Source organism: Zootermopsis nevadensis, unplaced genomic scaffold (genome assembly GCF_977971745.1).
Source record: "Zootermopsis nevadensis isolate Lab colony 2312 unplaced genomic scaffold, Znev_1.0 Znev_ptg000028l, whole genome shotgun sequence".
NCBI lineage: Eukaryota > Metazoa > Arthropoda > Insecta > Blattodea > Termopsidae > Zootermopsis > Zootermopsis nevadensis.
In genome coordinates this window covers 24,974,771-24,987,460 of record NW_028259160.1, presented here as the reverse complement: position 1 = coordinate 24,987,460, position 12,690 = coordinate 24,974,771, and the positions used below count along the sequence as shown (strand labels likewise).

Here is a 12,690-nt window from a genome sequence, read left to right as displayed (position 1 = left end):
ACGATCTCATAAACTCTGAAATGTGCCCTTGGGCAAAAAAAGGTTGGGGACCACTGACGTAAGGCAATACATGCCAAACATTACCATCAGTGCGTTTGGTGTAATCACGCACGTCTGCTGATATCGAAGTTTCAACGTTCCTACGTGCGGACATCCGTATATCCCATGTACACATAAGATAGAGATTAAATACATTTCTTTTGTACATTCATGTATGTCTGATGGTACTCATGTTGATATGGGTTGCCATTATCCACACATTGAAGGCAGATTCAGATTTATTTATGACGGATTTTGCTCGACTGTCTTAACTACCACGCACCGTGGGACATAGCCGCAGAGCTCGACCGTCCATGTACGACGCAGTGCGAAGAATGAATCAATAAGAGAAGGGGGGGAACTCCAAATTAAAATATAAATAAACATCAGCAGCTTACCGTGTCTCGTTTGTGTGCGGTGTGCGGTAGTTGGCTGCCTGAGTCAAAGTCACACGGTGCGTGATATCTGACTGGCTAACTTCTTCGGTGCGTGCTACTTTCCGCGTTGCCTGACAGCACAAGTCCCTCGGCGATACCGACTACATAAGAATAAAATTAAGAATATATATACGCATGTGTATATAAATATGGATATATATTTTTGAGAGAATAAGAAATTTGGGTAGAATCAAAAAAGAGTAAAAACATAATATAATAAGAAATCACATAAATTACGTTGCCGTGGGTTCTGTGTGTGCGCGCGAGTGCGGTGCATGCTACTTGGTCGGTCGAGTTCCGAGTCAATGTCCGGCGGTGCGTCGTAGTCAGCAGGTCCCGTTCTGAGGCAAAGTCAGACGGCGCGCGGTAGTTTTCTGTTTTGCTTGGCACCAAACCCCCAGACAATAAATCAAAAGGAAATGACAAAACTCCAGAATAACGTACTTGCGAATGTCTGCTGGTTAGGTAACTAAGAAATCAATCATATAACCAGCAGACAGTTCATAGTCACCAAGTTTGTGCAAACGTAAGACATGCGAAACAACACTGATAAATGTCAAATCACAATTTATAATAAGATGATAAAATATTTAAAATATCATTTCACGTTCCGCATCGAATGATCGATTTAGAAATTGGAACGTCTCTTACGACATGTTTCGGTTATATTTAACCGTCTTCAGGTATAAATTAGATTGGTAAATTTAAAACTCGAATTACAATCCTTTACAATGTTATGCAGTTTATGGAAGATGTTCTTATCAGAATTACTCTTATATATTAGAACGAAGGTATTGTTTTTTATATGGCGTGGTTCATCTGATGTTCATTATTAGTCTGTAAAGCAATGATTTAAAGAAAACATTAATAAATATGGAGTAATATAGAAAACAAAATGATGGAAGTAAATAAATGATAAAATCAACATAAAATGCATCAGCTTGAGACTGGGAACAAGCTATAGGGGAAAATAAATCCAAAAACGTAACCAGATTAGAAGTGGTGGATTTGGATTTACTAAAACCATGTTGACAAGGGATTCATTTAGAATTAAAATTATAAGAAACATGGTATGTACAATAATTTCAAATATTTTGGAAACATTATTAATTATGGTAGTAGGTCTATAGTTTATAACAGAAACAGTTTTGTCTTCTTCTTTTAAAAATGGAACAATAGCTGCTTGTTTCCACAAAGTGGGAAATTGTTGCTGAGAGAAGCTAAAATTGAAAATAAATTTAAGAATAGTAGCAAGGATTTCAGGACCCTTAATAATAACTTGGTATACCATCTAGTGCAACGCTTTATAGCATTACGAATATGTCTGCGTTTGCGGGTAATATTTTCTTTGCGATATGGGAATGAAATAAAAGTAACGAAATGGATATATGGCTTTTATTTAGCACAACAAATATACAGCCACCTACAGATGCACCCGATGCACCCTAGTCAAACAATATCTATGCCACTGAACTGGTAGCTAGCTAAGAACACAGACAAGCCAAATCAACTCATCCACATGAGAAAGTACCCTGCTTTGGACGCAACCAAACCCAACAAACCTAAGTTACTAAGGACGTATGCTGTTACGGACACAGCCTAGCCCAACCAACCTGAAGCGGATTAGACGAACGAATGAAGACAACTGTGGACGCAGCCTAGCCCAACTAAATAAAGCGTATGCAGTAGTATCCCGTTTCGGACGCAGCCATCTCCCAGTAATCTGTTTCGTACGCGGTTTACGGAAAATAACTCTGCTTCGAGCAAAGCCTTGCCTAACCAACATATGTTCGTAGTGAGGTCGGTGAATGGTGGTGACCTGTCAAGTATGTGTAAGAAGCCTCCTGAGCATAGAGCACAGCCAAACTAAATTATGCCCATAACAGAGCAGATCGCTGCAGAAAAAATCGTGTATATTGAAATTAAACAAAATTTTTGTTTTGAATCGTTTAATTCATTTGCAACTTACATTTATTGAATACAGGGTAGTGGTATGAGAAGTAGGATACATATGGCTTTGAAATTATTTGAATACCTCTTGCAAATGTCAAATCTATACAAGTTTTCCCTTGCGTGGTTGGTTTGTCCAAATTATTCACTAGTTCAAGTTTAAAGAATTTCTGAAGGTACGCACATCAGAGTTCTAAATTTTCGTCACTATTATATTCTAGTTCGAATGTTCGAACGTTTTCACGTCAAAAAGTATGGCCAAACATATCTGGAACTGAGCACGTAACCTGCGACGGACGTACCCTACTCCAACCAATCTATGCAATTGAGCCTGTATCCTGCTTAGAACGCAGCCAACTATCAGAAAATTAAACACGCTAGGATGTAGCTCGCTTGCCTCGCAAAAATTACCGATAGCCTTAACCTGCTTCAGATGCAGCCTTGACCAACATACGACTCCCACGTACTTGATGCAGCCTCGGCTAAAGAACCTATTCACGCTTTGGACGCACACTAAAGTAAACAACCTATGCCAATCAGGTGGTAGCCTGTTTTAGACACAGCATAGCCCAATCACCCAATACACTCGAGAAAGTACCTTGCTGTGGACGTAGCCTAGCCACACCAACCTATGCCTCTAAGAATGTAGCATTTTAGGGAGTTGTCATCAGACCTCACTTTATCATAACTACATATCAACTGTATGATACTACAATTTTAAATTCAGTTTTACTTAATTGCATCTTTCCTTCTGTATCTTTATCAGTTGTATTGTACTATAAATCATCTTGTATCTTCTTAAATAAGTTGCCTGTCTGCTTCCTCGCACAAACAAGAAGCAATGACAATACAAACACATTTACAGATCACTTAATGTTACTGCTACAGTGCGCCGGCCATGCATAATCAACAGAAGGAACCCATCACCAGTATAAGGAAGAATTAGAACTTTGTTAGTCGGTTAATAGACACACAATATCTTTAAGAGTGATCTGTTAATGTGTATGTAAGCATCATCTGTTGCATTTATGGCTTCCCATCTCATGAACATAATGTACTACTTCAACTTTAATAAGTGTTTGCCAGAAATTTTTTAACGCTTAAAGATTAACAATAGTAAAGTGAACAAGTTAAATAAATTTCTTTATTTTTCTTCTGTCTAAATTAAACGTTAAGAATTAATTTAATTCAATTTTTCTGTATTTGAAACAATTTATTATATTTCAAAATTTCATGTGCTCTTAAACATTCTTTTCTGTGCTTCCGTGCACTCCAGTTCTTCTTAAATCACTTTCTTTCAATCATTCTTGTGATAGACTTCCTACCAGCTACGGACGCAGCATAGCAAAGGACACTGCCTAGTACTATCGTAATATCCACGTTACAAATTATCCTCCTCTGGACGAAGCCTGACACAACAAACCTATGCAAGTAAGGCAGTAAGCTGCTATGGACGCGGCCTTCAACACAGTCGATCTCTTCGGACAGAGCCTTGTCAACCCAACCTGTGATTAATTCAGCCACTAGGAATCTATGTACGCAACCCAGACTGACCAATGTTTGCCTGTGGTCTTGTTGCCTTCTACGACCACAGCTGGGCCAAACTAAGCATGTGAAAAGATTTATTGCTACCGCAGCAACCTAGGATTAATAACAAACCTCTACAGTGGTGGCCTATTTCAGACACAAAGTAGGCAAGCAAACATAAACCTAACTGGTACAGCACTGCACATGCAGCATTACCAAACAAACCCATACAACTGACAAGGCACACGGCTACAGACGCAGCCTAAGCTAAGCAAGATATTCACGTCAACCAGTCGCCTGGCATGGACGAAGCATCGCCCAACAAAACTATACATGTCGACCACTAGCCTGATGGCCAGCTACTGACGCACTCTAACCCATACTTCTTAAGCCCTGCAGATGCGGGATAGCCGAACGAAAGTGTGTACCTGAGATCGTAGCCAACTACGGACACGGCGCACCCTCAACAATTCATGCAAGTGAGCCAGCATCCTGCTACCTCTTCACGCAGAGCACGTACCTTGCTGTTTCTATAACCTACAGAACATGATGTATCACCATTTTCTTTTAGCCTGATTCCAACGCAGCTACTCCTACTCCTAGTAAATCCAAGCTATCCTCCAAGAGCTGAAAATCTCGAAGACGCAGCATACGCAAACTACACCGTGACCCTTTTCGGGTGGCCTGATTCAAACGAATCCACAATAAAAACATACATATGCTAGTGAACATTTCGGTAGAGGTGGCGTGACATGTGAGAAAGTAGGTGTGCCTCTTCGCAAGCAGAAAAGACTAAAGGCTGATGGATACATGCCTACGCTTCCGACCTCCTTGTCATAGTAGAGTAGTAGTAAACTATGTCTTATGCAGGAAATGTCTGAGAAGTGTTCGCCAAAAAACAAAATTGACAGCACAATCTTCCACGTGCCTCATGGTGGTGGTCCAGGGGGCAAGTAAACAGAGCGAAATGCACAATGCAACCAATTTGCTTCCATCCATATCTCTGCTTCTTAAAATAAATTAAAAAATAAGTCACTCTCCTTGAGGCTGACACTTGCCGTGGTGAGCCTCGTGGTCAACCAAACTCAAATACTTTACCTACTCAGAGTGTGTCATACTCTACATTTAATGGGGCTACACGCAATCTGCCTACATCTTTGACCATTCTAAACAGCCAACAGAGGGCACATGTCAATGTCTGATTTCAAATCAGAATGAAATTTCAAAATTCCTTTGCGTTCGTCGGACTCCGTTAGAGACAATAATAACTCTACATGATCGAAAAAATCAACTACCTTTGCACGTTGCACCAAGGACTGCACCATACGCCATTCAAAGTAAGCTAATGAACGATACCGCAACACACGCACAAAGAGCCCTTCGCTTCGAGTCCCCTCCAGAACACGCCGCGTCCACTGGTACGTGTCCGATGCACTGGCGTACATGAAACACAAACACAGAATATAAGTCAAACATACCAACCACCGATCGCCAATGCTCAGAAATGACATCGATAAAATGGAAAGAAAACAAACCTTTTAACAGTATCGGCCTTTCTGAAGTTAAAATGGGGAGGTTCTTGGTGTCATTACATCCACCGGCAATCCCATTTTATGTAAACTGGATGTAAATGAACAATGATAAGGAGATATAATTACAATATCAATTTCAAAAGAATCAAACATGAGCAAACATTTACAAAGTTCAAAACAACGACAATGAAGACTCAAACGATATCTCAACCTCTCACAAGAAATAAATAAAACACTCTCTCAAAAAAGAGAAACTCGGCCTCAGTCTCTCACCGAGAGATAGGGCAGCTATCTTACCTATCCTAGAAAGCCCCTTTCTTGACCAAATTAAAATACCAATGCCAAACACATAAAATGAAGGCAGAGCTACCTCCAATGGAAAACATGGTAGAATACTATTATTATTATTATTATTATTATTATTCAGTGTTCTGTCTTACAACAGGTCCATTGCTTTGCCCAAAAAGAACTCTCCAGTTTTCCCTATTCTCAGCTTCTCATTTTAATTCCTGGAACTTCATCTTCTTTCCTTGTTTCAGATCGTCGGTTAGCTGTATCAGTCTTCTTCCCAGTCCTCGCTTTCCTTCAACCTGACCTTCGATGATGTCACTCAGTAACCCATTCCTTCTCGTAATGTCCGAGCCAGTTAGCTTTCCTTCGTGTAATCGCCTGCAGAATGTTTCTTTGCTCGTCGACTCTCCTCAATACTTCTTCGTTGGTAACTCGATCCGTCCACCTGATCTTCTCTATTCTTCTCCAACACCACATTTCAAAACTCTCCAGGTATTTCTGTTCCTTCATCCTGAGTGTCCAGGTCTCTGCTCCATACGTAACACTTCACTAGTTTCTTCTTCATCTCCAATCCCAACTTGTTAGTGAGAAGTATCCTCTTCTTGACGGAAAACTGCCTTGGCCATGGCTATCCTTGCTTTTACTTCCTTGGTGCATAGGGCGTCCGTCGTGATTATGCTTCCCAAGTACTTAAAATTCTCCACATTCTCCAGCCGTTGGTTTCCAACTACAACGTTCTGCTCTCGGTGCCATCCTCATTACCTTTGATTTTTCAATGTTGATTTCCATTCCATACTCTCTACCTGTTACCACTAACTTGTCCATCATGTTCTGTAATTCCTCCTCTTCCTTCGCCAATACTACCAAGTCGTCTGCATACTTTACAGTCATTATGATCTTCCTCCAATTTTGAAGTCTCCACAGCTTCCTTGGCAAGCCATTCCCCGTACAGGTTAAAAATAAGTGGTGATACGCAGCATCCCTGTCTTACACCTCTACCTATCTCAACGCTGTTGGTGTCTCCTGAGTCCAGTCTCACGTTGACTTTCTGCTGCATGTACAGGTTTTCGATTAGTCTTCTATCTCTCCAATCAATTCCAATTCTCTGTAGGATCCTCATTAATTTCTTCCATTTTACTCGATCGAAAGCCTTCTTCCTGTCGATGAAGCAGGCACATACTTCTTCCTTGACATCGAGAACTCTCTCTGAAATTATTCTCATAACTCCGATGGCATCTCTGGTTCCTCTTCCTCTCCTGAATCCAAATTGGTCGTCTCCCATCACTCTTCTTTTCTAGTCTTTTAGTCAGTATGGTAGAATACTAACATCAAATAATTAAAGAAATACATGTCTTTGACGGCCCCTACACCTCATGTAAAGCAAATAAATTCACATTCCATTTTGAGAAGACATTTTTTGTCATGGGTCTATTTTAGGTTAAGACAGTGAAGCAACCTTATTATATTATTAGGTCTGCCAGTACTCCACACCACACCCTAATACTGTCCTTCAAACTGTGAAACTTGTTCCAATGCAGATATCAAAACATCTTGTAAACATAAACAAGATCTTTACCTAAATTGACAGGTATTTCTACTTACAGACCAGTTTCATTACCAATGGCATTCTCTAAAAAATTTTCAAAAAGACATGCAACAACGTGCTATTGAATTTTACACACAAAATCTTAAGTGAACTAAATAATGAAGTGCATGTTGGTGGAATATTTCGCTATCTTGCCAAAGAATTTGATTGTGTGAATCATGAATTAGCACATCTGATAATCATATTTCTCGTATACTTACACAATGCATGTCAAGTTGACACAGAGATAAATCTCTCGCAGACATGAGGTCCTTCGTGATAACAGCCGATTGATTTCCTGTCGTCATATCAGTGAGCCACCATAGTGTTTCTGCACATACTCCACTCTTTTCCTGGCAAGCAGTAGTCATGTCAGGTGACGCATCCTTCAACCTCAGTAAAGTCCCATGGATCAATCAAGCTTCTTCTCTGCAGCTATTACCAGAAAAAAAATGCAATCACATTCAACACATCACCTAATTTAAAGGTTTCATAACCGATCCCCTTGCTCAAAATTAACCAAAAGCACAGAAAATATCCCAGCAGCTCCGGTCACTGTGCACAATACTCACACGTCAACAAAACTAAATTCCTCACCTTGGCAATTACTCACTTATTAATTAGTAAACACATCACATTAAAGGCTCCACAGCACTACACACATCACACATGAAACAAAACCACTCATTAACAAAACCTTATCACAAATAGTCACCACCCTCGTCTACAAGCTATACCTAACCTCCAATTTTGATGTCCTATGAACAATATATTCACTAGAGAATCATGAATGCCTCTAGCATACCACAGATACTGCAATTATGCCAATCTCTCACCGCACATAGGTCTTTCAACATATCAAATCTCACATTTAAGTTCACAACATCTGAAGTACCTAATAAAATTGGACAGACTCATCTCTCTCACACGACAACCACATCAAATACATTCTAATGCTCATGTACTCACACAACGAATGCCTCGTTCAGACTGATATCAGTTTCTTGCGGATACGATGTTCCTTCTTTGTCCCAGCAGGTTTAATCTTCTGACATCAAGTCGGTCCGCCAACTGTTGCCGCACGTACTTCAATGCTTGTCTGGCTGGCAGTACGCAGGTCACGTGACAAACAGCATGGTGCTCAGTAGAATCTGAAGGATCATTCTGTTTCTCGTAATCTGCTACTCCCAGAAAGAGAAAATACAGTCACATTCAAGAAATCAAGACATCACACTCTTCTAAGAGCACACAGTTTTACTTCACCAAGCAGTTAACACTCCTACCTTAGCCAATGAACAAGCACCTTCCATTTTCAGAAGACAAATTCTGTCAAGTTCATTACAAACCCATTCACAAGTTAACTTTAAATACGGGTCACGACAGTGTCACAACCAGCGACCTGACAAATTCTGAACTCCCTCACTCACAGATTCATACTGGAGCCTTTCTTTCCTACCCCCCCCCCCAGCAAATTTAAAGCATTCGCCAAGTGGGCCATTATTCCACACGTCATAATACTGCAACTACAAACTCTACAACTCACACACATCACGTCAGTCCCACGCAACTTCTGTTGCCACTGATTCAGTGGATATTTAACGAACAGTTCGCTTGCCGTCTGTTTGGAGCCGAGGATGTTGATCGCTGTCTCCAAGATACACGGCTCCCTCTCCTCGTGCCCCATTATGACAGCAAGGGAGTCTACAAACACCAGTCGGTCCATGCCCCTCAGGTTCGCCTGTTTTGATGTCATGGAGAAAGGACCTAAATGAAAGATTAAGAAATGGCAAGCCACTACAACACAGCCAACATCTGTAGCACGTCTACTACTAAGGTGAATTCAACCGACAAGGGGCAAGAGGTAGCCGTAGCAATTAGATTTTTTTTCCATATCACCATCAGTTATGCCACTTTATCATACCTTCTGGAAGCAAAGGTGGAAACTTCACCATCAGTAATATAAATTGTTTCAATGTTGAACAATCTAAATTTATAAAACTGAACTCACCAGCTACCTGAGATATCGCCACCATTGTGTAGTGACAAACAAGGAACACACCGTCGTAACTCTTTCATGGCTGCAGCAACAAACACTCCTACCAACATACACAACAGGCCTTACTGGCTTTTCCAGATATGAAGCAGACGCTTTCAACAAGTTCACATACTAAATGTGGTTTTAAGAGAGATTTCAGGTTCTCACAGTGGTCTTTGGGTTCTAACACCACTTGGACTTACAGAAAACCAACACAGATTATGATTTTTAAACATTTAATGGTTCGCTATATCAGCTGCAGTTATCCTTGTGACTAAGCGCAATGCCATGAGGCAGTGGGAGCATGGAGGTACACTCCATGCATTCTCAATTATAGAACAATGTGGAGGTCAGCCTCAAAATGTGGTTCCTTAAACTGGCAAAGAAAAATCACGTTCTTCATTGTTTCTTTGTAGTCTCAATAGAAGAAATAGACAAGTTCTTTATTTCATTAAAACCATTTACTACTTTTCAGGAAAAAAGGTCTTCTTCTTTCAATAATGGCATTGCAATTCAGAAAATAAGTTCATTAAACAATTTACTCAAATGGATGAACTTGCCTGTGACTGCCATCTGGTGAGTGGCTCTGGCTTGCTTGTCCTGCAATCTGCACGCAATCCCATGGACTGCGGAGATCTCCACATGTGGATCATCAGAACTGCAACGGCGAATCACAATGAGTACAGATAATTACACTCACATCCTAATGTTCAGTGTACAAAATGTTGGTCACAACAGTGGCCAATGCAGTAGCTGCTTCCTAAATCAGCAACTGATGTAAAAGGGACAGAGAAAATGGGAAATCTGGGTTTATGATATGAGAAAGAAATACATTACGTGCAGATGCCTCCTGGTACTGGCAGGATACTAAACACAAACTAATTGTGATACAGCCTCTAACAGGCTCACTGTACCAGTAAATAATGAGTTCTGGGTGCTCAGAGAAAGATCTATACCAGTGCCTCATAGACTGCCATGGGACTCGCTTACAATTCTGCGTTGAAAAGCCAGTGATTAACAATCTGTTATGTCATGTTAGTACCATCAGGCTGGAAAAACATCTTTTATTTTGTACACTTTTTTAATATCAAGAATGAGGTTAGTTTTACAATATTCTTCTGCCTCCAACTGCTCTTATATACCTTGGACAGGAGAAAAGCTGCTGCACTGTATTCTCATCTTCATTAAAATTCAGGGATGCCACCAAGAAACAGCAAATTATTTCCCAGCACTGACGACGGTAACGGATCCGTCGTGCTTGACTTCAGAGCAATACATGCTGTCTCCACGACCTGGAAAACACAAGCAACAGTTTCAAGTTATAACGAGTGACAACGCAGGCCAGATTCACTGGTAAGGGAAGTCAAATGTTTTAGTTACAGTAACTTTCAAGTACTGCACTTACTGTAATACTCTAAACACCTTTTCTCCACATCAGGGCGCATGTCATATTTATTTCCAGAACCTTTGGGATTCATGGACACCAACATATCATTGACTAGACTTTTATTTTGTAAGTGGACTTTGACAAATCTCAACAATAAAATAAAAATTAATTACAAGTATATAATTTTTCTATAGTCTATGCTAACCGTAATAAACGTCAAAAAGGAACGTATTATACGCGTATCAAGTCATTTAATGATCTTCCACCAACAATTAAAACTCTAAATGATTTAAAGGTGTTCAAGCCTGCATTTAAATTATTTTTCATAATTGAATTGCAGAATCTGAAGGTTATGTACATTCACATGTGAAACACATCCTTGTAATTGTGTCAAAAGTACTGAAGTTTATATGTATTGTATGAAATGATTTGTTCTCCATCCTTTGGTTTAGTCCTAAGAAGGATCTATGGAATGTAAATAAACTGTACTCTCTAACATACCTGAACAATGCAATTCCTTATCCAAGTCACAAACACTACAGGTGCTTCGTTCTGTCTGGTTCTTCACATCTCCAACTCCAAAAAAGCTGCTTCCCCATCACGCACACAACTGATCTTCTGAAACGCTGATATTCAGACAAATTAGTCCTCCATGTCTTCGTTGATACCAGTAAACACACACTACAGCTACAGTTCACATGAAAGTTGCTACTCAGTACATCCCCTGATCTCAAACTACTCTTTGAGACAGACTAGGCACTCCCACTAAATCTATAACCGTACACCTCCTCGGAAAGCAAGGTAATCGCACGAGGGCCTGAGGTCTTCCTTGTGGCATTGTGAGGCATGCTACGAACACCCCATACTTGGTCACTAGGAATCAAAAGTGGGCAACGGCTATAGTATCCCACATGCTTGCAGGCACTCCTACCTGAAACAATACCAAATACCAAAATAAATATCCGCATTGTGACACCAGTCGTAACTGCTACTACGAATGCACTCTACACCTCATCAATAATCAACTGGCCAACTAAACCAACCCTCCATGCAACCAAAATATTTCACACTTATGTCCTTCACACAAGGGAAAGATGACACACATCAATTCAAATTAACTTCCACGCCCTGGCAATATATATGAGAGTAAATCTGCACTGGACTCAGAATGCATCCTAGCAACCAAAGAAATACAGAGGGGCAGAACGCCCACGCCATTTTATCATAGGCAGGGACGGCAACGTCTGAAAAACAGCGAACTCATCCGACCTCCTTGTCATAGCAGAGTAGTAGTAAACTACGTCTTACGCAGGAAAAGTCTGAGAACTGTTGGACAAAAAACAATCTTCCACGTGCCAAATTCCTGTTGCGATAAGAAGTGAGCCTGCCAAGTGTACTGAACATACTCCACTGATTTCCTGGCAAGCAGTAGGCTGGTCAGGTGACAGACAGCTTTTCCCCGAGTAAAATCCCAAGGATCAATTAAGCTTCTTCTCTCAGCTATTCCCAGAAAGACAAAATGCATTCACTTTTAACTAACACAAATGCAAAAATAAACAGCATTCTGATGACGCAGTTGATTGAACATGTACTTTTGTTCTTGGGGAGGGGGGCACACCACACACACTTCTGAGTATATAAATGTCACTTATCAATGCCGTAAACGCCTCATGGCGTTTATTTATTTGATTCCTCGGGAATCATCGACACATAACCTCAACCGTTAAACGAGAACACCCCATCATTCCGTAACCTGATGACAGCCCACCTAGATCGCTGTTCGCACACATAAACTTACAGCACCTCCAAGACTCCGAAGACTAGACTCACGCTTACCAACACACACTCACTCTCACTCACTCTCTCTCACTCTCTCTCACTCTCTCACTCTCTCTCACTCTCTCTCT

The 12,690-nt window shown here is 40.6% G+C and overlaps 1 protein-coding gene across 8 annotated transcripts; it reads right to left on the bottom strand.

The window, feature by feature from the left end:
* Positions 1-260: 260 nt before the first annotated feature.
* On the bottom strand, positions 261-12,570 carry LOC147872438 (transcription-associated protein 1-like). 8 transcript variants are annotated; one of them, XM_087357533.1, is made up of 10 exons: positions 12,552-12,569; positions 11,285-11,714; positions 10,539-10,688; positions 9,957-10,054; positions 9,370-9,457; positions 8,905-9,125; positions 8,331-8,539; positions 7,583-7,796; positions 5,249-5,387; positions 261-577 (listed from the first exon to the last, which is right to left on the bottom strand). In XM_087357533.1, exons 4-6 carry the CDS (start codon positions 9,967-9,969, stop codon positions 8,957-8,959), a joined length of 270 nt encoding a protein of 89 aa, XP_087213659.1. In that variant the 5' UTR covers positions 9,970-10,054; positions 10,539-10,688; positions 11,285-11,714; positions 12,552-12,569; the 3' UTR covers positions 261-577; positions 5,249-5,387; positions 7,583-7,796; positions 8,331-8,539; positions 8,905-8,956. The 8 variants fall into 8 exon arrangements, with proteins under 8 accessions (XP_087213659.1, XP_087213658.1, XP_087213655.1 ...); XM_087357532.1 differs by having other exon boundaries at positions 8,331-8,542; positions 12,552-12,567; XM_087357529.1 differs by lacking the exon at positions 9,370-9,457 and having other exon boundaries at positions 8,905-9,099; positions 12,552-12,570.
* Positions 12,571-12,690: the final 120 nt, after the last annotated feature.

Bases quoted from the DNA above. Each gene is read 5' to 3' on its own strand.
- LOC147872438 (XM_087357524.1), bottom strand. From the start codon at position 10,581: ATGAAGATGAGAATACAGTGCAGCAGCTTTTCTCCTGTCCAAG. The intron at 10,055-10,538 runs GTATATAAGAGC...TCGCCGTTGCAG, and splicing joins CAGCTTTTCTCCTGTCCAAG to TTCTGATGATCCACATGTGG. The intron at 8,543-8,904 runs GTGAGTTGTAGA...TTCTGGGAGTAG, and splicing joins GTGGGACTGACGTGATGTGT to CAGATTACGAGAAACAGAAT.